The following is a 24,446-nucleotide window of genomic DNA, read 5'->3' on the forward strand; positions in this document are numbered from 1 at the left end:
CTGGTTCCTAATTTACTTTTAAGTGCAATTTGATGTGATGGATAACTGCAGTGATTGCTATGAAGATTTAATTGAATTGACTATAGATTATCTAAAGACCAAAGTCACTGTGATACCATGGCAGCAAAACTCAGCAGATTCATGGAATCTCTTTAGCAATATCCTGGTCGAGATATGAAGAGAATAAATGCCATTGGAATATTTTTTATGTGCCCCAAATATTAGATGATCACATTTTAATCACAATAATGTTATTCCATCTAATCACTTTGTTATAACAGCTGAAAATAAGTTTAAAAAGAATTTGATAATCCTTTAGATATGTAGTCAAAAATATATATGTATGTGTGCTTTGGCATAAAGGGTAGATTTTGTAGGGATTTTGTAAGCTGTCAGGTGATTTTTTTATCGGCTGTAATACATGCTCTAATTTCCTTTTAAAAGCCATTTAGAAGATATCAGGAGTGGAAAGGTTTTCTTTTTATACAGTGTGAACTTCTGCCAATAGGATCTTAGCCTGTATCAAAGATTAATGCAGCTGTACTTGAGTTAAAAAGCTTCAGTGATATATGGCTTTTATGATAAAATGATAAGAAACATAACTTTATCAGGCAAATGAAAATGATTTAGATCTTAACACACAAAAATTGAAAAAAGAACTTACCAATGTCTAAATTGAGAAGTTTAGGGAAAATTTTGCATGAATCACGCCCGTAGGTGTTTGCCTTGCACCTTATACTCCTAACTTTCCATGAAATGTTATGCCAGAAACTTTATAATGCACTTTTGTCTTCTTTTAAAATTTTTTTTTTTACAAATGATTTTTGAATTTTATTGCTTGCGCTCGTTTGAAGTATTTGAAGATTGAAAGAATATTTGCTAGCCTAGCTTTTTGTAGAGATGAGGTACCTGTGGAAGGGAGAATATTCAAGATTATCTTTACTATGGACTATCTAAATTCTTAAGCTGCTCAGATCTGCTTCATACCAAGTGGATCCAGGCACATTAATAAAACTGTAAATCCTAACATTTGAAAACGTGGGATTGCCAAGCATGTTAATAATTGTTATGCAAGCAGCAGTAGGGATGTTTCTAGTGTAATTTAGTAACAAATACTACATGATCTTTGTAACTGGAAAATGACATGGAAGATCTTCATCCTAATCTTTTTTTGGATGAAGCTGGATGGAAAGTAATTGGGACATGTCTGTTGAGCTTTATGTATAGTGTTACTTCTGATATTTTCAGTGAAAAGATTTTACATTATAAATTGTTTTCTCCTCAAAAATTCTTTTTCCCCTGCAATATATGTTTTAATCTACAGAGGATGGAAAGCCAGGAAGAGGGGAAGGTAGATCTCACAGTAGCCAGGGGCCATGCTATCGAAATATTCTTCTGAAGCAGAAGAGATTTAAGTTCAATTAATGTTTCAGGTACCAATTATTAACACCAGGTAAAATAATCTGTCTGAAAAGTCCCAGCATATCCCCACTATATAGCTGATAGTCCAGGAACATAATGGCATTCAGCAGTCATGTAGAAGAGTCCAGTTTTGAAACAAATTAGGCTCTCTCAATTTGTAAAAGCAACACTGTGATTCATCTGTTTGTCCTCAATTGCAATTTCCTTTTATTTGTTGTGATTTCTGCATTCTCCTGCATTCCAAGACACTTGATATACACACAGTGAGCTGTTTGGCTGGTGGTCAGTAGGATTACTTGAGAGAATGTGAATAAAAGTCCTGGAAGGTGTGAGTAGGCACTGGTTGTGGAATCCAGACTCCTTAAATGTGGTCCTTTGGTACTTGGATTTTAGATTCTGTCTTGTCAGTAAGACTCCTTCTAACAAAACAGAAGGTTACATTACCAAATCTGTTTTCTAGAACACCTCGGTTCTCCCTTACCCTGGTGTATCTGGGGGTTTATGCATAGTGTAACTTCTTTCCTTCCTGAGTGAGAGTTTTTCTTCCATCTCTGAAATCTGAGGATTTCAGTTTGGGTGCTGAAAACATCTATTGAGAACTTTCATGCTTGGTATTTGTCACTGAGTGGAGTACTTGGGATAATTACAAACGGATTACATGTGCTATGGATATTTTGCTACTTGCTTCATTGAACTGTGTTATACATTTGAAGTGTCTGAAGATCAGATTGGTAGATAACTGCCTGAAGTGCAAATCTGATAAGATTGAAATAAATGGAAACAGCTGGGAAAACCTTTCCTTTGAACTGGAGAATGTTGAAATTACATTTAAATTAGCTGCATATATTTTTTTGTTCTTTGGTTTAAGCAGTATGTAGATTTTGCCTCTCCAGAACTAGACTATTGTAATATATTCTGTGTGAAGCCCCATGGTAATGCAAAGCCTGTCTGTTAGAACTTCATCCCCGCTCTGATTTCCTGTTGCTTTCTAAATTTTTTGAGGGTTTAATTGCCTGTTGAGTTCCATGGAATTGCTTGGAGAGCAACCTAGCATGTTTAAGTAGGAGTTTCTTTCACACTTTACTACACTTAAGGTTCACACTTTACTACACTTAAGACCTGCTTGAAATCTGCTTTTTCTCTTAGGTATAATAGCTGGCTTCAGGAATATTGTGCTTTTAGTATGGCCTGTAGATAGGTTATTTAAAATGTCTGTGTCCAACAGTGACTAAATTTTAAAAACTTCATTGTGATAGACTCATGCAAGAAACATTATGCAATGAATGAATTGATGTATACTGTCAGTTTGCTTAGTAATAGAAATCAAAGAAGTTTTTAACTTTGCTTTTGCCTTAAGCTTGAAAATAGATTGGATATATTGAGAATTATTCGCTAATACTGCAGGAATAATAAGTGATCTATTCTTGACTTAGTGATGCAAGAAGCACTTGATAGTTGGATCCTGGCAGGTGGTGGTCTCAGTGGTAAAAATGTGTTTGCTTGATATCCTTATATCCTTCCATAATACTTAGTCTAGAAGGATGTTTTAAGGGTTTACTCATTCCCCAGTTTGGAGATGAAATGTACAATGTGAGATTTTAAAAGAGGAAAAATTAGGTTTTTTTGGTTTATGCTACACATCTGCTTTCTGGGAAGGAATTGTGAGCTTTGTGGTTTTGAAATATGAAAAAAAGTCAAGATGGGTTCTATATATTAGACTAACAAAGTTTATAGAGAGGTACAAGTGGACAGGTGTAGTAAAGCTGTGACAGTTTTGTTTGGAGTTATGACAAGCATTGTTTCTTGGAACTCCAGTTGGAGGATTCAATATGTCTTGCAGGCTTTTGGTAGAGAAATAGATAAAAGAGGGATACAAACGAGAAAACCATTTCTTTGAAATAGTTTGCCACACTGGAGTGTAGAGAGATGAACTTTCTGAAGTTGTTCTTACAAAACAGAGTTCTTTGGCAAAAGTGAGGATTTTTCCTCCCTGATTTTTTTTTTAAAGTGCAATCTTTAGTCGTTCTATAGACTTCTCGTATATTATAAGCTCATATGAAGAAAAACTCTCTCATGAGTTAAAAATTATTTGCATTTGCTGAGAAATTCAGGACATGGTGTTGGTGTGAGTTTAATGGAAAACACACCCTCTACAGCTAGAAATATTAGCCCTTAAAGCTGTGTTGCTGAGAGTTTGATTGATTAATGTATATATTTTTATGTCTAGGGAGGAGAGTGGATTGTCTAATGTGAATGTGAATCTTGGGAGTGGGATAAGGGAACAGGACAGCTTAATTTCCATTAATGTACAGTGCTGCAGATGTTCAAAACTGAGGGAACATAATTTAGCTGCAGAAGCAAGACTTTTCTGAAGAAAAAAGGCATCCTGTTGCTTCACCAGCACACTAGGACTTAAAAAAACACCACCATTTAAGGTGAGTTTTGTGCAGCAAGAGCACACCCTGTGGCTTGGCAGTCTAGTCAGAAGGATGATACCACGCTGACTTTATAACTAGATCTTTGAACAATATTCTCAGGGGTGGTAAATGCAAAACAAAGTAATATCAACTGGCACTTAATTCTGTGAGCTCCCTGCTGGTGGGGCTCTGCACTGAAATGGAACTCTTCCTGACAGGAAGTCAGCCGCGAAGTGTGGAGACCTCTGAAAATAAAGTGTGCTTTAATTTGACACCCTGCTGTTTTACAGCCAGTCTGTTTAATTTGAGACTATGGAAAGAGTGTTAGTGCAGGGGAGGGGTAGGACATTGTGGAAAGTTCAGTGAGCAGCAATGTTTCTTGCTGATATAATATTAATTACAAATATGGGAACTTTTTTGTTTGTGTTAATAAACCAAATAATGTGTCGCAGTTTCCAAGCAGAGCTGCTTGGGGAACTCAGGATTTGGGAGCTGTGCAATTTACTGGAAGTTCTACCCAGAGAAACTTTGTGAAGTGGTGATGTTCAGTTTATTGTCTGACTTGCACTCTTTATATGCATCTCTGCTTTTTACCTAATTCTGGAACAGGGAAAACATTTGTATCATCAAGGATTGTTGGCAATGCACTATTTTTTCCATGAGTATTTTGTGGTAACTTAAGTGATAAAAGCTCATAACTCAGATTATGCAGCAATCTATGATATTGAGGTCTGTGAGGTGTTAGATCCTAGTTCAGAGTCAATCTTGATTCAGAAGAAACAGCTGGATTTTCCAGTGCTCTTTGAATAGTTCTGCATACATTTATTTCTATTTCTACTTGAAACCAAGATGGATATATTTTTCTTTTGGTAAATCTGCTTGGTGAGTGCAGTTAAGGATTTGCTGTGAAAGGAGCAAAAAATTATTATTTATCATGTTTATTGTAGTGACAGATGATAACAGAGACCTTTGTTGCAACATGTTTTATATATATATATATATTATTTTTTAGTGTAAATGAAGACAATAGATGTAGGATGAGGAAGGGAACAGAGTATGCAAGTAGAATGAATGGGAGAGATACTAGTTTTTCTGCCTTTTTAAAAATAATTGATTTAGCCTCATTTTCTCTAAATCTTTTAAGAGAAGATCTGCATTAGGATAGGATTGTCTAAGGGAATAGAAAGGGACAGGTTTGGACATCCTGCGTTATGAGTGAAGAGGTGGGATTGGTTTAGATACTTCAGTTTCATTTCCTCAAGGGTACAGTGATAGCAAGAATCATGTGCATCATGTGCATGCATTCATTGTGAGAGTTTAAATAGAATGCAAGCTACATTTGGGGAGAAGGGTACCAGAATCATGGAATCATAGAAGGTTTGGTTTGGAAGGATCCTTAAAGATCATTATTTCCAACCCCTCCTGGTGTATAAAGGGGCTTATGGTTCCAATACCAGTTGTCATATTTCTTTATTACTTAAATTTATTTATTTGAAGCTAAGAACATTGAGCAGGAAGATTGCTGCTATTTGATGGTGATGATGAATGTTGCTATCAGTCCAGCACCACTGGTGCTGCTGTGCAGCACTGAGTTTGCTGTGATTTTCTTGTTTTTGTAATTTGTAGTCTACCTTGAAAGGCATGTTCCTTCCTGTTCAGTGGTTTTACAAAATCTCAAATTACAGTCACAGTTAAACAAAAAAGTACAGAAATCAAGGGTCAGTTGCATTATGTTCCTGCTATTCCTCAATTTGTTTGCCTTTGTTCATGAATGTGATGCTGGCACTGCAACTTAATTATTTGGATCTTTTCCCTTTGTTCATCTTATGTTGTTGCTTTTCCTCATGTCTGTTTTTCTGACTCATCTCCTTTGACTTGAGTTTTGTGCTTCCCATTGCTGCCTATTTACAGAACTGCTCGGTACTTGGATTTCTCAATTAATTTTTAAGATTCCTGTTTGTATTCTTTCTGAAGCTAGTCTTTCATCTTGGCATTGAAAATAGCCGATGGTTAAAGGACCTGGAGAGGAAACTGCAGTGGAGAAGGTTTGCTGCTAGATGAACTCAAACCTGACCCCTAATTTTGTTTCATGGGGCGTCATGGCAACAGCCTGCTAGTGGGAGAGAGAAAGGGAAAAGCTGCCTGGGGAAATTGCTTCCTCCATCAGAAACTGGGGACCTGAAAACAGCAATCCACTCATTCAGATTTTTCCCCAGTTTTTCACACTTCTTTGAAACTAGATACAAAAATGCAGTTTATGCATTTTGATCAGAGAGATATGCAGCTTTTATGCTGTGAAAATTATTACTGATATAATTGTATTTATGCAGTGATATTTTTATAATTTTGTATGAATTTTGGATTAAGTTAAAGTTTTCTTTATTGCTGTTTTAAGAATATTTGTTGTCGCCATAAATTATGGCAAATGCAAACTATCTCAAGATTTTTGGCTGTGTGTATTTTGTAAAGATTGTATATGCTGTAATATTTTATGTAGTATATCTTTCATAACAATGTATTTTTTTAGGATAGATTTGTGTCCTTTGTAGAGAAGGCTACACTTGTCACTTTGCGAGTAATCTCTTAGCACAAAAGGCATTGTCTGACAAGCTGACAGTTTTTCCTGTGGTATTTTTACTGAAGAATTTAGTACTTAAGTATGTAACTCCAGCTTTACATGTGTATAATTTAGTCTCAGAATCTATAAAAGGTTACTGTGACTTGAACTCTAACTTTTAAGTATTGAAATTAAACTCTCATTATCGTTTTAGGCATTTACCACTAACAACATAATACTAGTTTATAGGAAGCTCTGTTTACATGGAATAACCCACATGGTTAAACAGCAGGGGAGTCTTCTGCTTTTAGTTAAAAACCTGCTGTTTCTGTATGGCTTATTTACTACTTCTTTAATTCTTAATGTAGTGTGCTGTGGAATTGAGCATGCAAAAGTCAGCAAAGAGTTCTGGTTTTTGCGTCTAAGGTTATTACTTGCTGTACAATAATAAAGGCACTATTTTATTGGGTTAGTTGTAATTAACTTCAGCACTAGGCATTGATATAAATCATTCCTAATCTGTTTTCTTTACATTTTCATTCTTTTAAACTGGTTTCACATAGCTTCTTTCTGTCGTCCTTTTACATGGGGACTAAGGTTGTAATTGCTTTTTTGAATTAGCCAGTCGGAAGCTAATGTGCGTGTTGGTCCAAGAATTGATTAAGGAGCACTAATGAATTTCATATAGCACGTTTAAAAGATTTGTAATAAATACTCTGTAGCGGTGATCTGTTATAACCTTAGAACTCAATACAGCGTTGTCATGCTGTGCAGCTGGGAAAATATTTCAGTATCAGAAACTTTGATTCAGTTTCATAGTTAAATTTTGTGGTTATGAATAAAAAAAAAAAAGACCATGTACCAGCTTTTCTCCAGAGTATATTTTATGAAAGGAGTTATCATTATTGTTTTGGTGTTTGATAAAACAGAGGAAAAATACTGAAACAGTGGTAATTTTCATTTTTCTGCTTAGTCTTAATGTTTGATACCATGTGCCATTCTGACTGATTTATTAATACACACGTACTGCAGCAAGTTTGGCTGTTCCTCAGCAGCAGAGATTTGAAACAAGGATTTTGTTTGTTCTTTTCAGTCACCTTTGCAACACTGAACATGTTTGTTTCTTGAATTCCTTCTATTTTTCAGGGGTAGATAATCACACAAGCACAATCTCAGCCCACCTTTATATATGGTTCATTAGTTTGATATCAGTGTGTTTGGGATATTTTCTCACATTAGTGAGTGTGGTGTTATACCTTCACTTGAGAAGCTCTCTCATCTAGTTAATTTTTACACAACTTTCTCCTAGGAGAATCATTAAAATTTTCAATACAAAGACTTCAGTTGTGTACTGTCACCAGCAGATTTTTTGACAAAAAACAATGTCTTTTTTTAATGGAATGCCAGCAGTAAATACTTTTTTATTATAACTGGGTGTGCTTGATAGTTTTAAAAGTCTTATAAAAATAATTAGCTCTTTTATATAGTTCTAATGGCAGCCTTGCAAGTTTCCCCTGGAGCAGTCTCTAATGAACAGGCCTTGATTTTTCCAGTTGGGCTTTCAGATTCCCGGAGGACTTGACTTCAGACCTTGAAGGGCAGCAGCTGCCATTTGTCTTGAGCCGGAGTTGCCAAACAGACAGCCCATGTACTAATAGGACACATTTGTACAGCCCGACTACGCGGGACCCCGATAGAGCCCTAATGACCATCATCTGTTGAGAGCTTGTAGCTGGCCAGGGTTAGAGTAACTTTTATCACCCTTATTGAAATCAAACCCTCCGTATTGATTAGTGAGGTAGCTTGGCTTGTTGCATGGATGCTACGTTAAAGATTTCATAAAGAAGCCTTTGTTTAAATTTGAGTAAATCCAAGTCTGTTCGATAATGTTTTTTTGGGTGATAACAGGTTCTGAATTTTTAGGATAGTAGTGAATATTTTTGCAAGTTCTCACTTTGTTTCAGGATTCAGCAATAGTGGTGATGCTCTGTAGAGAAAGGGCCATGAAAATATTTGTTGAAATGATTTTTTTTTCTCAGCCAGTTTCTGATTGTTCTTTCATTATTTCTTTTGTGGTTTCGTCGTTTTTAAATTTCATTTGAGCATACAGGTATGTCTGTATATATACTGGATAACTATCTCAAATGTATTTTCATGCTGTTTTTATATTAATTTGTGTCACATCTTTGCAAAATGTTCCTCTTTTTTAATTACTTGGCCTGTGCTAATTTTGATATTAAATTGCTGCATGGTTTCTAGATATGATTTCCTATAGGTCCATGTTGCTTCTTATTTTTTTCAATGAAGTTTCATAGATTAAAATAACTGAAGCATGCTTCAACCTTTAAAAGTAATTTATGTTTTCAGAGATTCTGCTTAACATGCAGTCTAACTTTTCTTAATTATGAAGAACCCAGCTGAGATATAATCTACTTTTCACTATATGTTCTTTATTGCTAAGTTCATTCAAGCCTGTAGTGGATGTGGTGCTGAGAGAGTGCTGACACCAAGTGCAAACACTGCTGAAAAGTTCTTGATAGTTTACTTTAGGCACTTAAAGATTAGTGTATCTCTAGATGAACAAGTTTTTCATGCAGATTTGACCTTTACTCTAGGATATAATATGTCTCTTAGTCATATGTTAACACATTTTCCCACCCTGCTCCTTAGTGCCCCGTTCATAATTGTCAGTACCAAAGTCATCCTTCTCCTTTGTTTCATAACCAAAATAAATTATCAAAACTCCACCAGCTTTATGGGAAGGATGGATTAGTGAAGAATTTTCTCTTTTTTGCCTGCTGATGAGTGTGTGTTTCCACTGCTAGCTATAATCCTTAATTGTAGAATATGTTAAACTGCTTAGAAGGATATTTTTTAAGTTTCTGAGAAAAATGTATTTTTAAGGAGCAGCCATATGAGTGTGTATATATATATATATATATATATATGAAAGAGAGCAGCAGAACATTATTGGAAATGTTTTAAATATTCTATTCAAGATCCATGGTTAGTTGCTTAGCCATCAGACTAGTTGATGGGTTGGTGTTGGAAATGTTTGTATATACCTTAAAGAATATATGCTTTGAGGTATTAAGAGCATTGTAGAATGGTTTGAGTTTAAGATGACCATAAAGAACATCCAAGTCCATCACCCCTGCCATAATTGTTTAAAATACGATTAAATTACTTTACCAAGGGTGTACAGGTGGGGGGGGGGGGGCATATGTCCATTTGCTGCCTACAGGGAAGTATTTCAAATTCCAAACCAACAAAAATGTGTTTTAACAAAATTTTCTTGGTATTTGTTTGAGTGATTACAGTTTAGGAATGGTTATATTGGGCTAGATATAGGCTCCACTTTACTTCTTGTCTTAACTCCAACTATATACAAAAAGATCTGCTCCGAAGGAATGAAATAGGACAAGTGTGCAACTTGTGCTCAGGTTATTTCTGAATTTGATGCAGTTTATGTGTATTTAGCCAATATTTATGTGGTGGGGTTTTTTTATACGGACTTGTTCTGTTTCCTCTTGATCCTATTGACTTTTAATCACCATGATATGCTTTTGGTGATAGATTCTTTACACATTGTGTGAAGGACCACCTGCATTCTTTGTTTTGAAGCTGGCTCCTGCTATCTGTTGCTTGCAGAAAAAGGCTTTTTGGGTAAATAAGAGGTTCCTAAAGTATTTGATCTGAACAAGGATACTCAGAATGGGTAGGAAGCCAATAACAAATGGAAAAAGTCAAATTCAAGGCAGAAATTTTTTAAGGACTTCATTTATCTGATCATGCTGTGTGTTTGGAGATGTACCTTGTTTTTTATGAAAGAAAATATGAGGATGAAATAATGTGAAAGACTTTTAAATGCATCTGAAGATTGAGATAGCTACACATACATATGTAGGCACAATGGCATAAAATGGGATGTGCAAGTATTGAAGCATGTTTGCTACACTGATCTTGTTGCTGATTATGGTCTTATCCAACTTGTGATATTTTGTATGTTTTGGTTTTTGGTTATAGTATAATGCATGCTGTTGGTCTTGGTATTTCCTAGAAAAAAGTAAATGTAGTAATTTATGAGTTTTATTAGAGAATTCGGTGCTGTCATACAACTGATCATTAATTAAGGTTAATTAAAAACTCCACTGTAAAATAGATTAAATAACCCCAGTATTCCTCAAATAGGACAACAGGTCATGATACCAACCTCAAGGGAGATTATTAGTTTCTGAAAGGAGGGGTTTAAGACCACTACTGTTTAATGTTTTCATTTAATGACCCTTGTGCACTCAGTAAGACTGTGCTAATGAAACTTGTTGATGATATAAAATTAAAGCTATAGAGGAGTGGGATGCATTTCTGCTCACTTCAGAGTTGTGCTGCATAGAAAGGAAATGTAGTATGTTATTCCATACAAAATTATAATTCAGATGAGATAATTCATTTCAGGAAAGGTTTTAGTCCTTGCCTAGGGTACTTATGGGGCTGTTTATAGTTTCTATTAAGGAAATAGGTGACACAGTAACAAGTTAGGAACAGTTTGTTCCTTATCAGACAAAGTATTTGAATAAAATATGATTTCTTATTTGTGTCCTTGTTATGGTGATTTTTCACTGGAGTTATTTGTGATCGTGTCTAGTGCCTCTAGGTTTTCCCCTTGCTTCACTGTTGAGCGTTCAGTGACCAAAAGCATTAGAGTAGATGATGTCTCTTGGTCACTAAACATTTACAGCCACAGGAAATGATGGTCAATTACCTACAGCTTAGAACAGGTATGAAATTATCGACTCAGTTGATCAGCCCTTCCTCAGAAAAGTGCTGAAATGTGTTTTGTAGTTATTTAGTTGCATTAGTGGTTGAGTTTGAAGCTTTTAACGTGTTTTTTCCCTAATACCTTTGGGAGATGGATAACTAAGATGCTGATATAATAATGCAATATGTATACTAAGTGTAATTGTTTGAGAGTGAACATATACTGTGGGGAAATATTGAATGGGTCATGAAAGATGAAGACCATTAGTCTTTTCTTTCAACTATTAAAATAAGCTTTAGGGTGTGATTTATGAAAATGTTTAGACTAACACCTACTTTGATGATGTCTGATGTAGAGAAAAATGCTGAAAAGTATCATGATAAATGCACTTTCTTTTCACTTTTGGCAGCCTCCATCTTCACCAATTACATTTTCAAGTATTGTTGTGAGCTCTTTAGAAGGCAGAACAGCAGATGGACACTGTCATAAATGGAAAAAAAAAATTTGCTTTTCTTGAGTTTTCTCACACTTTAGCTAACAGAATAGTTTCAGTTATCATTATATAAAGCTAAATATTTAGAACCTGATACTATATTTAAAACCTCTTAGAAGGATTACTTGCATATGTTCTTTTGTTTAGAATATTAGAAACGAAAAGGCTTTTTTTGTTTTCCACTAGAATACGTTTATAATTTGTGATAATACATCACATGTTCCAATCATTCTGCATTTAATTCTGACTCCTTGAAAATTGTAATACATTATTGCAGCTTATACATGATGAGCATGATAAGCAGGTGTTAGGCCTGGAAAAACAGATTGAGAAATCAGTGTTATAATTTCTCCCCTGCATTTGAAATTTGGAAATCCCTTTTTTTTTCCTGTGGGGGCAGGATTTAAGTTGTAAATAACAACATTGTTTCACTGTGTGTCTGATCAAACCTTTGTCTCACTGACTGAGAGGAAATTCTGTAACACTTAACACCAAAAAGTGCACCCCGACACTGTGTATTAAAAAGCTCCTACATACAGAAATCTGAAATCTGTTTAAGATGTATTTCCTGTTTTGAACTTCTTCCCTGCCTTGGAGCTGATGAGATTTTTTTTAAAATAACCACAATGATAAAAGCACTCATGTAGATAATCAGTAGAATTATTATTTCATAGAACTAAGAGTAAAAAAAACAAGCAAGTTGATGTGGAACAGCACATGCAACTTAACTGCTGCAGAATCAGTCTTTTGTATTAGATTAGAAGAGTTGAAGAGTTTAAATCAGCTGTATTTGTCCTGTTCTATTTGCCTCTACATTTTCCCCAAAAGATAAGGTACACATTTATTTACTGCTCTCATTTTTAACTAGGTTAATTTGTTCCTATGTGATCTAAGATTGAAAAAATTTACTTTCTGTGTTTGTTAAGTAATTTTGTTTTCTTCTCGTCTTTCAGATGAGGGTAGCAAGCCCCAGTGATAGGTCATCTGAGTTGGTTGCTCACCCTGCATCCCTAAGGGGGGCCAGGCAAAACCCACCTACATATTTAGAGGTGTAGAGTTTTGCTTGATTCAAGGTTCAGCTGGATTTAAGGAATGTGCAGTGCATGTTCGCCTGCCAATAGCACTATTTTGGTGTGTAAAAAGTTACATTTTTTAAAAACAGTGTGTTAATGGTGCAATATCTGGACTGTTAACAGACTTTTTTTCAAATGATTAGAGATGACTATGCGATGCTGAAGTGCGGGTTATTATTAGGAAATATCCTTACTAGGGTTTAAGCTACAAGAGAAATTTGTGTCTAAGGAATGAGCCTTGCCTTAATGTGAAACAGTTTCTAGCACTGTCATGGTTCAAAAAGACAAAAAGTATTCATAAACCAGAGCAAGTTCAGGATTATTACATGACATAACAAAAGAAAATGATAGAATCCTTTGTGGGATGTTTTTGGATTTTCTTCTCCCTTAATATGACCTTAAGTAAATCAAATCATTCTGCCCTGTTCCTTCATGCTGGCATTCATTGCTTCCTGATCCACACACAATTAATGCTTTGTGTGTTTGCTGATGGTGCTCTAAGTTGCTAAAGTGGAAAAGAAAGTGTATGATTTTGTCTCTGAAAATGCCTGTTCCAAGTTTTGTTTTTACACAGCTGGTTTTCTCTTCTGTTTTGTCTTTATCCAGGAGTGGCAAAACTCTATACAGAAGAATGCTGGCCTGGCCTTTATTGAGCTTGTCAATGAAGGAAGGTAAGTCACAATATTTGGTAGCACCTCTGCCTTAGCCTTCAGGGAGTTCTGTGCCTTGAAACTTTTAAAAAATAATTTGTCTTGTTCCTTTCTGTTTAATTTTCTTTGAGTTTCACAAGCATGGTTTCATGTTCTTTAGCACTTTGGTTCAGTTCTAATTCTGAATATGGGATTTTGCAGAATCTTAATGCTCTTCAGTTTCATTAAGTACTTTGCTTATCTGTGTGTCATGGATTTTCTTTCTTCCTGTCCTTGTGTACTGGTTAATGTTGAAACTATAATTTGTATCCAGCTAATCTCTTGAGAAAGGGAATTGATATTTGAAAGACATTACTGCTAGGAATTGTGAGATAAGCCTCTGTCTCAAAAATTAGATTCCAGTTTGCTCATTTATTTCGGATCTATCTCTTAAACTAGAAAGGAGGAGAGGGCCTCTAAGGAAAAAACCCTCTTAATATTACCAATTAGTTTAATGTTCTATCCATAACTTTATATGTATATTATTGGAAGTTATAGAAAATGACAGAGCAGGTGATGAGGCCATGCTCTTTGACTTGTACTCAGTGTTCAGAACCATCAATATTTTATTCATTAATATTGAATTGATTGTTGAGGCAGACTAAGAGCAGTATTTACTTTTTTCCTAAAGGATTTTTTCCAAGATGTCTTAATGAGTTAGCTAAGGTGTATTATTAGAAATGCCATTTATTTAAATGTAACTTCAGTTAATGAGTAACTTCAGCTAGTAAGAATCCAAATAGAAAATAAATTTTACGTGATTAAGACAGCTGTCTAGCTAAAACCATAATAACTGATCACATAAATTAATATGCTATATAAATATCTTTATATAATTGTAGGCATGGGGAAATGGCTATTTGAGATTTTTTTTCTTAAGACGTAGATGTTTTCAAACTACATAAAAATAATGGCCATTTTAATGGATTTTAGTGGTTGCATTTCAGTTTATGGTAGGCAAAACACCATTCTGAGTCAGGAAAAACATTTTGCTACTAGTCTTTATCCCAAGGGCCAAGGTAAAGTAACAAGGGTGTTCAGTTACAGTGTTAAGATCTAGCCTATAGTTGTTTCCTATTATGTGAGGCTGACCTGTCTTGACCTTACTTACAAAATGCCTGCTATAAATTTGGCCCTTGATTAATGTTTTATTAGCATAGATAACATAGGGATCCCACACACATGTAAACCACAATGTAAGGTTCATCTGTGTAAGATGATTATCATGGACAAATCAGTTGCTGAGACTGAGCTGTGCATGGCAGTCACCCAGTAGCTATTCAGCTCCTCCAGGTCAAGCTTTCTATCAGTAAACTGTTTGGAATTGACTATTTTCTCTTCAAAACATGCAGTGCCCATCACAGACAGATGGAATCACTCCCCCACCTCCATAAACAACATCAATAACTTAGAGTCTAGCCTGAGCCAGAGTGGTTGTCTCAGGGACAAATGATCCCTTGAAGACTAGGAAGTGTGGTTTTGGTTAGCAGAAAATGTCTGTGTAATTATTACTTCATTTCATTTCTGACGTGTAGCAGAGTTGGGTTTTCTTTTAGGTTTTTTTTTTTTTTTAAGTGGGAGCATAACATTCATTATGGTGAAGAGGAGAGGGGATTAATTTCTTAAAAATGGCTCCTTTTATCTGCCTCCATTTTCCTCCATTGCTGTTTATAAGCCTTTATAGTTACTGCTGAATTGCAGTGCTTTGTGGCTTTTCAGCATTCACTAAAATGAAACTATTATCCCTCAAATGATAGGAACTGTATTCCAGAACTACTCTTTCCTTCTCTTTATACAATTTTCACATTATTTTTCTTTCACATATGCTAACACTTGGACTAAAATATCTCAGACCTTGTCTTTTATTTTATTTGCTATTTTTTGTATATTTTTGCCATAGCATTATAGTCTTAGCAACGCCAAAGGCTGAAGTCTTTTAATTGAAACTTAAGAAAATATATGAATGATACTGATTTAGACTTTAGCTGCATAGTTATACAATAAAAGCTGAATTTTAAGTTGTTTCTACAAGTGCACAAGAAAATATGTCAAAGTAGTTGTAGAAAGGACAGATCTGGTTCAGCGCCAGGGAAGGATGGGATAGGGAAGGATGTCTGTAGGGCACCATGACATGAGAGTTATAGTAAATACAACCTAGGACTGGAAGAAATGCCTAGAATTTGTGGAATCACAGAATTGCCATTGTCTACTGCCTTGGTGTGAGGAATTTGGTCACCCTCTAATCTATGAAAATCAGAGTTTTATTCCCAGTCTTTATTACTAGATTTTTTGGACTAATGATGCTATAGGATATTCCAGCTTGAGGTATGTTCTACTGGTTTTTTTTTTATTGGTCAAATAAGATGACTGAAAAATCTTCCTGGAGGAAGTCTAGAAGGGGAGATGTAAATCTCTCTTCTACTTGCTTTCAAATGTAATTTTCGCTTTTATGTGAAAGGTATGAATGTACCTCTCTCTCTCACAGCAGTTGGAAGTTTTAGATTTAGGCTTGCCATGTTTTGGCTAAGATTCCCTGGACAGAAATATGTGCAGAAAGTTTGCCTCTGGGACTCGTAAGATCTGCAGTGTGTGTGCTGCATTCAGAATGTGTTGGTCTGAATTTCTTCATGTTCACAAATAGCTAATGTGTTCCACGGAAAATCTGCTCCCTGCCTTTCCAGGTAGATCACACCCACTTCATGTGTAGAGCAGAATTGATTAGTTTGTGCCCAGTGAAAGTTTTGAGTCTTGAACTGAAAGAAAATCTCTGAACAGGAGTCTGGTGTGTGGACATACAGAACTGTAAAGCTGCCTAAAACAGAAATACACAACTGAAGGCTTGAAATCCAGGTTACAAGCATAGTAAAAAGAAAAAAGCCAGTGTAGAAATCCAGCAAGCTACAGAATGTAAGGTAAAGGAGCAGGAATTGAAGAATAACCTCTTTCTGTGCAGTAAAAGATACATCAATTTCAATACATTGCTATGTTTAACATTAATCTGGTTTTAATAAAAAGTAACAAGTATTGTTCTATGTTATTGTAGTGTCTGGGAACACTATTAACGCTCTTTGAAACCTTGTTAAAAAGGTGCCTGTACCCACGGCTCCTCCACGTACTGAGCCATCTGTGCAGCAGAAGGATAGGTTGTGAAATGTTTTCCTTAGCCTGCTGAACTTCTGTCAGTCTGGATTCCATTCTTTGTGCTTGCCTTTCACCTTTGGATCCTCCCTTTAGGGAGAGTCTGTTTTGGAGCCTAAACCTGAGAACTTAGTGGCGAGGGAATTTGTTCACCAGAGCCATCCTTTAGGTGGGCTCTAGTTCACTGCCATGGCCAGCCCTCTCCTTTGGAGGCTTCTGAGGTGCCCAGATGGATTTCTTTTTTGCACCCTGGAACTAATTATGTTTCCTCCTTATGCACAAGATGGTGGAGCTATTATTTATGAACTAAAACAAGCTCAGCTTTGTTTTATTTCCTTGCATGTACAAATGGCTCTTTTGCTGGAGCCTGATTTCCTGTAGTTGACTAGTTAGCAAGCAGCTCCTGTGCTGTGTGAAGGTTAAAACCCTCTGCTGTCGCTGTGATTCATTAGCACACTTTAGTGTGAAGCATCTCTTATGCTGGATCTTGTTTTCTGTATCAGTCAGGGCACTAACAAACGTACTGGAGCTTGAGACCAGGCATGACAGTTATTATCCCCTTTGGGGTGATAATGGGTTTGGCATGGCAGGGGTTGAGGGATCAGTCTCCTAAGCATGCTGCAGCAATTATTCTTTCCAATTTTCAGTTGAAGAGACTCTGGAAGATGCTTGATTTTAATATTCTCAAACACAGTTTTCTTGGGCCTCTGAAGAATTATAGAACAATGTTCTGTGCTTACATTTTTATACACTTGTAAATGAGTATTCACAAAAAAAAAGTCCCAAAATGTTTGGTTTAAAGACAATCTCACTAAACTAGCAAAATCCATGTATAATTTCCTCTCTTTACCTTTGCATTTTCAAATCCTTATTCAAACAAGGCAACCCAAAATATAAGGATTCATAGGTATATCCATGTTTGTTTTTCTGTAGCTTTTTTTATTGCCCTGTTCTTTGTTGTCTAATGAGGAATGAAATTGAATCAAAATTCTCCCCTCTGTATCAGAGCATTTTCTAATGTGCCTTTCAGTGTAGTTGAAAACAGCTTTTTTTTTTTTTTCTTTTCCCAAAGGAATCTTGCAAGGGATTTTGTGCTCCCTTGGATTTAAAATTACTATTTTTGAGACACTATAGCCTTCTATTAAAAATATTTGTTGGAATTATACAAATAATTCAAAAGTTATTGGGAGAAGAAGGAAGGCAAACAGAAATTTAACATCTGTAGCAAGTAAAAACTCCGTCAACCAACCGAAAAAAGTCCCAAACCTCTCCAGAAACAACCAAATGCAACTGGTATTATGCCCTCAATACATAAGATCTAATAGTATAAAATCTGGAATGCTGTAATAATCTATATTTCTGTAGCTGAAGGGGGTGGGAAAGAATTTAAGAACTGTACTAACAAAATTTAAACACATGTCACCTGCTGTTCCTTGTCTTAAATTCTGTGTATTGCTTTTGACTGATCATGGATGCAAATATTTTTAATATTGAAATACTTGGCTGGCCAATTACTTGGATGCTTTCTGAATGGAAAATAGGGGACAGATGTAGGCTGCCCCATTCAATTGTCTCTCACTCACAACCCTGCGGTCACTCTCAAGGAATGAATGTTGGAGGGTTGTGTTGCCATAGGAGCAACTACTGTGATGGAAAAACAGTTAGAAAAATACAGCTATTAATGAAAAAATGGATGATAACTGACAGACTTTGTGCATAATTGACCAAAAAAGGCTCTGGAAAAAAATGATAAATGCAGTCTGGTCTAAAGTAGAATTGATTACTGCCAGCCCACTCCCTGTGCTGTAGCCTCCTTGTTCTGAGATTCTGATGACATAGAACCTGCACCTCAGTCTTGTTTTGTAAGAAAAAGAGACATGTTTTCCATATTTCCTTGCTTTTTGATTTTTAACAACCCTTTCTGTTTAAGTGGTACATTTTGTGAAAGAGGTTTTTGATTATTTATTTTCTGAGTCTTGATGTTATTGTTTTGGTTTGTTTAAAAAAAAGAAAAAGCAGATTTGTTAATGTGTGAATTTGAATACAAAAGATCATTAGGCTAGACTTAAAACAGCATTTTTAATGTGCTGAAAGTTAGCAATTGTAGCCTGGATGTGTTTCAGAGCTGGGTAAGTTGACTTGGGTGGGGTTCTTGATGCTGCCTAATTTTTTTCTGTGTGTGCGTGTGTACTAAGGTATACTGTGATGGACACAACCATTCAAAAAACAGTTCTTTATTTCACTGAGTTTTGAAGGGTATGTATGTGGCAAAGGTAGGTTTTGCTTGTGAGAATACATAATTAATTTGCTGGGTCTATGAAAAAAGAAATTCATAAACCACTTTTGAGCTCCTGGGAGTCCTTAAATTTTTTTTTTTTAATAGAGAAAGTTTTTGATAACATCTCCTTTTAAAAAAAATAAATTATTGCAAGTGAAACCAGAAGGTTTCTATGCTGTATTTTCTGCATACATGTACTGTACTATTGCCATCTGATGGGGCATTTTCAGAAATCGTCTCCAATAGTGCTGTCCAGTGGCTTTGAAATGTGAACACAGCAGTTTTCAATGGGCTCTGCCATGTCTTAAGAGGCTTTCCTAGATAGAAAATATTGGATTTTCCTTCAGCTGCTTTTCAAACTTCTGTTTCATGCTAGTGTATGTCCAAGTCTGCATTTTTTTGTTGTCATTGTTGTTTTTGTTTGTTTGTTATTGTTGTTGTTGTTTCCCAATTTAGGTCAATAAATTTGTTCAAACTTCAGTCTTTAAGACTTTATGGACTAACTATATTCTTTGAGAATTCAGTAGAGTATCTGTAAGGTATAGGATCTGTGTTCTACAAAGCAATTGTAAAATGCCCTTGCAACAGTAATTCCACTACTTAGCACCTTGAGCAGTCAGATCCAATAAAAGTCCACATATACCCATGTAGAACATGGGAAATTGAAAATAGGGGAACATATCCCCTTTTGAAGTCAGAGAATCTCCTACACGCCAGGTTTATGAGGAGGCAAGTAGGAGAGGTTACCTTGCTTGGCTGTCTTAGAGTTCTCTGTTGTGGAGCACCTGGAACTTGCAGTCTCTCCCTGCAGTAGTTTGTGATAGATTTGTGCCTAAATGTTGTCAGTGTCACCTAAGAAGCTTTTTTCATACTTTGACTAAAATTGATAATTGTTGGACATCAGTAATATTAATCCAGAATTTGTCAATCTCTCCCTTGCTGTTGCTTTGCACATTTCTGTTTATTTTTTTGCCACTTGTACCTCTTAATTTTTCCTTGTTGTAAGGAGCAGCTTTACTTGCTCATCTAAGCATTCAGCAGCCAGAAATTGGAGGAAGACTTTTAGTTCTGTGTCTCATAGTTTTCCAGCATAACAATGAAAATTAGTCTGTTTCATGTATTTGACTGCAACTCCTTCTCTCACTGGTTTAGCACTTCATTCCTGACCCAGAAAAATATGCAAGTATGTATTTAACTTCCAGCATGGAATTCACCCCCTTGCTTGTTTTTACTGGGCTGCTCATCTTTTCAAAGTTTAGCACATGTTTTAAAACATTTCAGTCTGGAAAAACAGTGCTTGGGAAGAAAAGTTTGTCTGAGACCTTGAATCTGGTGTGCACTGCAAGCAGAAGAGTAGCCCCAGTACCCAGAGTCTTTAGACTCAAAAATAATCATGTCTAACTTCTACAAAATGTGTCCATCCACACTTCATCCACATTCTTCTTGTATTAAGATCAGGAAAATAATTCAATGGCATGTCATAAATAAGAACAAACAAGAAGAGAATCTATCAGGAAGGCGGAGTGTAAATTAGTACATTCAACACCATTTTGGTGTTTATTAGTACTGAAAAAATCAGCAGATATATGAGATAATATAAAGCAAGCATGGTCTGTGAACCTTCATACACGGATTATGAGGCATCAACAAGAAGGAAATTATTAGACTTGAGATTATCTGTAAGCTTGGGTGTGCATACTTTGAAAAAGACAAAAAAATCAATCTGTCTGTTTACTCAAAGAAAAAAAAAGCTGTCATTTTGCTGTGAAAAAAAGTATTTAATATGTTTTAGATGAAATTTTTGTTTAACTGAAAAAGAACTAATATAATCTAGTTGCTGGGAAAAAATCAGGATAAAAGCACAAAAATGGTTAGGAAATTTTTGTTTGTGTGTTTTTGCCATTGTTTAAATTGAAAGTAATTTCCTTATTATAAAACTATTTTATGGGAGGATGTGGTGTAAAATATCTTTTTGGTCTTGCACAGGTTGCCTGGAGAACCTGCAGATGCCCCATCCCTGGAAGTGCTCAAGGCCAGGCTGGATGGGGCTCTGAGCAATTTGGTCTAGTGGAAGGTGTCCCTGCCCATGGCATGGAATTGGACTTGATCCTTAAGGTCCCTTCCAACTGAAACCAATTTATGATCCTATAAGCTTCAAGCCTTATTAAAAAAAAAAACAAAACCAAAAACCAACAAAAAACCAACCAAAAAAAACCCCCCACAATCATACAGAAAAAGGGCATCTTCCTGGAAGCTCTCCTGTAGTGCAAACAGAATGTACAGACGTGATGGAGGAAATGAAATTGTTTTCAGGAAGACATTCATGATCCATTTGCATGGGAGGCCAAAGCAGGAACCAGAAAGGACCATTATGATCCTTGAAATCCATGAAGTGCCACTTACGGTTTTAGTGAGGAGAATCAGATGTTTCTAAACATTTTTTTCTTAACAAAGGCTTTTTTTCTCAAAGTTACCTGATCTAGGTAATAAGTTTATAGGCTCTCCCACATGTACAAAATGTGTTGTGTGTAGTTTGGAGTAAAGCTCATTCTTCAGAAAGAGTCAGAATCCTGTCCTTGCTTCAGCAGTGGTCTGCTCACCTGGGAACTGTTGTTTTATTGACAGCAGTGAGCTACACTTAACAAATTTCTGTTCAACATTTTGTTTCCCTTAAAAGGAAAACTAGCAGCTGCCAAGGTTGCCAAAATTTGTCTTTATTAGGTGATTAAAACTTCATTTCAAACATATAAGCAGGGGTGTGTTCATTTATACAGGTGCTGTGAGCTCTTATTGGCCTTTGATTTTTATTGATGGCTACAGACTCCTCTACTATATCATGCCATCATTGCATTTATGTAAGGATATATATAATTTATTTTGCAAAGTTCCATACTTAAGTGGTAAATTCAAAATAGAAATCTGAGTGGTATGCCATGTGTGTGGATACTGTTTTCATAAAGGAGCTCCACACTGCCCTAGATGATAAGGCAACTTGAATTGTTTGTTATAAGAAAGCTAATCCAAGCATATGCAGTGTTTGAAAAAGATTGAACTGAAAAGAAAGATTAAAATTTAAAGTTATTGAATGTAAAAAAAAAAAAAAAGAAAGGAAAAAAAAAAGAAGTCATGTCTCAGTTTCATCTACCCGTCCTACTCCTGTGTGGAGTATCATAGAGAAAGTGAGGGAAGTGTGTGGGATTAGTAAGGAGAGCTGGGGGTGACAGAGGAAACAACTGATCCATAGGAGACAAAACTCTTGCTGGAACTTGAAGTGTATTTGTTTTCACTAGGTGCACTTCTGGTCTGCTTGGACAACATTGTTCCTGTGTGAGGGAATGTAGTTGTTTGCTTTGCTTGGAACACATCCATCCTTTCTGGACGTGCATGGCAGTTGCTGGGTTGCTTACCATGTTTGGTAGATAAAAAAGGAAAACCATGTTGTTAAGTGTTAAGACAATTGTTATATAGGGTGATTTCATAAACAGATGAAAGAAAAGTGGGACTCAGAGTGTATAATCAGATTAAAAGTAGACCTTTTAGAGGACAGCTGTTACTTTTCAAAGTCTGATCAAGCTAGTAGAAGCTATTGGTATTGGCAAACTCAGGGAAAATAATGGAATACTGTCCAACTGTGTTACATGCAACTTGTAGTACATGATATTGTGGTACATGAGCTTTTGTGATCCTCTTAATTTTTTGAAACAGTAGTTAGTTCAATAAAGAAAGAGTTTATTTAAATGCTTATGTGTCAGATTTGAATGTGCTACTGGAGATCATGGAGAAGGAGACAAACACTTGCAATCTGCCCAGACTATTGCTTATGCAGTTCCTTGTTGCTGGTTTGTCACTAATGCATGCAGATAAATTGGCAGAATTGTATATTTGTTGCTCAACAGGTGCATCTATTCTAACAGTGAGTAAAAATAGAAAAAAAAAAAAAGGACTTGTAATGTGGTGTCAAACTAGTGGCTTTTGGGCAAGCCTCCCCAAACAGAAGGTGAAGTCACATCTCAAACAGTGAATTGTGCATATTTCTTATTTCAAGACTTCAACCATGGGGAGAGACTAATCCACCAACTTGGCTGGTCCTGAGCTCGTGGCCTCATGTGGTTGCTGTGCTGCAGCTTTCTGGAATGAGAGGGGCAGTGAACAAAGAGCTTCAGGTGTTGTTCTGCCTCTGGATTTCTTCTCATGGGAGCAGGCATGTGACCTGCAAGTCTCCTGCAAGTGTGGAATTCTGAAAGCGTAGGAAAGGAGACAGCAAAGCATCACCCTTTCAAACATACAATAAGAGACAGGTGGATCCTTATTTCAGATAAATAAGTTATTTGGGTTAAAATTAACATTGGATACATTAGAAGACATCCTAAATAATAAATCCTGTGGTTGTAAAGAAAGCCTTTCAATACACTCTGAACTTGTTGAAATGTACTTTAGCTTGTATGTGCAAGGAAAGCAAGTGATTTTACATTCTGCTACTCTTTTTTCTACAACTGGAAACCTTACAAAAAAAAGAAGATTTAATAACAGATGTTTTTAAGATTTAATCAGTAGAACATATAATGGATTTATCTGGTGTATCTTTGAGTGATCCTGTGGAAATATGCACCTTCTAAAACAGTGTGAGTCGTGTATAGCCAGTTTCAACTTTATGAATCCCAATGTAACTAATTAAAAAGGAAATGTTTTTAGTAACAATATGTGAACTCAGAGAATAATTGGGTTGTAATTCAATCTGTCAGCTCTGCTGCCATTCATAAACTCAGGGTTTATGAAGGCCTCAGAAATCTCAGTTTGAATTACAGCTTTATTCTGTACATCACCTGTAACAATGTATATCTTAGCATTTCATTTGTGAGACTGAGAATGTTTTATAATCCTGAAAATATTACTTAAATGTATACTTACCGTAAAATTTCAATCTTGTGTTTGGAGGAAAAACTGTATTGCATTACATTTTTTCAAATTTAGATTTTACATCAGTTATATTATATTAGAGCTTTAACTGTGGATGTTTATATGCAAAAACTGCTTACTTTATATGGTGGTGAATGTGAAAGATTTTTTTTTATATCTCTCTATTTCATGTAAAACAAATGACTGTGTAGAGTGTTTACATTTTGTTTAATGTTTACTTTGGTTTACTGTGGAAATACTATTTTACTGGTTGCCAAAGAATTACCCCCCAACTTTATTTATACTGTTTTCTTAGGACACTAAAGTCAGTCATAAGAGCCCAACATATTTGCATGTATATACACTGTATTTCCAGACTTTTATTTTAGACTTCATTCTCTTAAGGCATTTTCTAAATCTTCTCTGTCCTCAGGTTGTTGAGTCAAACCATGAAGGAGCATCTGGTACGAGTGGCTAATGAAGCAGAATTTATCCTGAGCAGACAGAGGGCAGAGGATATAAACCGCCATGCTGAATTTGAGGTAAGAAAGGAAATCTTGTTTCAAAAAAGCAAAACACAAAAGCGTATCCATCCCACTGTGTGTAAGGATTCCAGGCTGTGATATGGGCTTTGCAGGCCTCAGGAGGTTCCACTCTGAATGGTGCTTTGCAGTTGTAGGGTGATTTGATAAGTTTGCTGCTAACTTTGATGGAAAAACAGGCT

General features: G+C 35.8%; 1 protein-coding gene across 5 annotated transcripts in view; it reads left to right on the forward strand.

Moving 5' to 3' along the window:
- Positions 1-24,446, forward strand: part of LRBA (LPS responsive beige-like anchor protein) — a 373,617-nt gene that overhangs the window by 106,067 nt on the left and 243,104 nt on the right. For all 5 annotated transcript variants that reach the window (XM_064416678.1, XM_064416675.1, XM_064416676.1 and 2 more), the window contains exons 35-36: positions 13,328-13,392; positions 24,156-24,264. In XM_064416678.1, coding sequence (XP_064272748.1) covers positions 13,328-13,392; positions 24,156-24,264 — 174 coding nt within the window. The remainder of the gene's footprint in view (positions 1-13,327; positions 13,393-24,155; positions 24,265-24,446) is intronic.

The sequence above is a fragment of the Passer domesticus genome, chromosome 4, assembly GCF_036417665.1.
Source record: "Passer domesticus isolate bPasDom1 chromosome 4, bPasDom1.hap1, whole genome shotgun sequence".
Taxonomy (NCBI): domain Eukaryota; kingdom Metazoa; phylum Chordata; class Aves; order Passeriformes; family Passeridae; genus Passer; species Passer domesticus.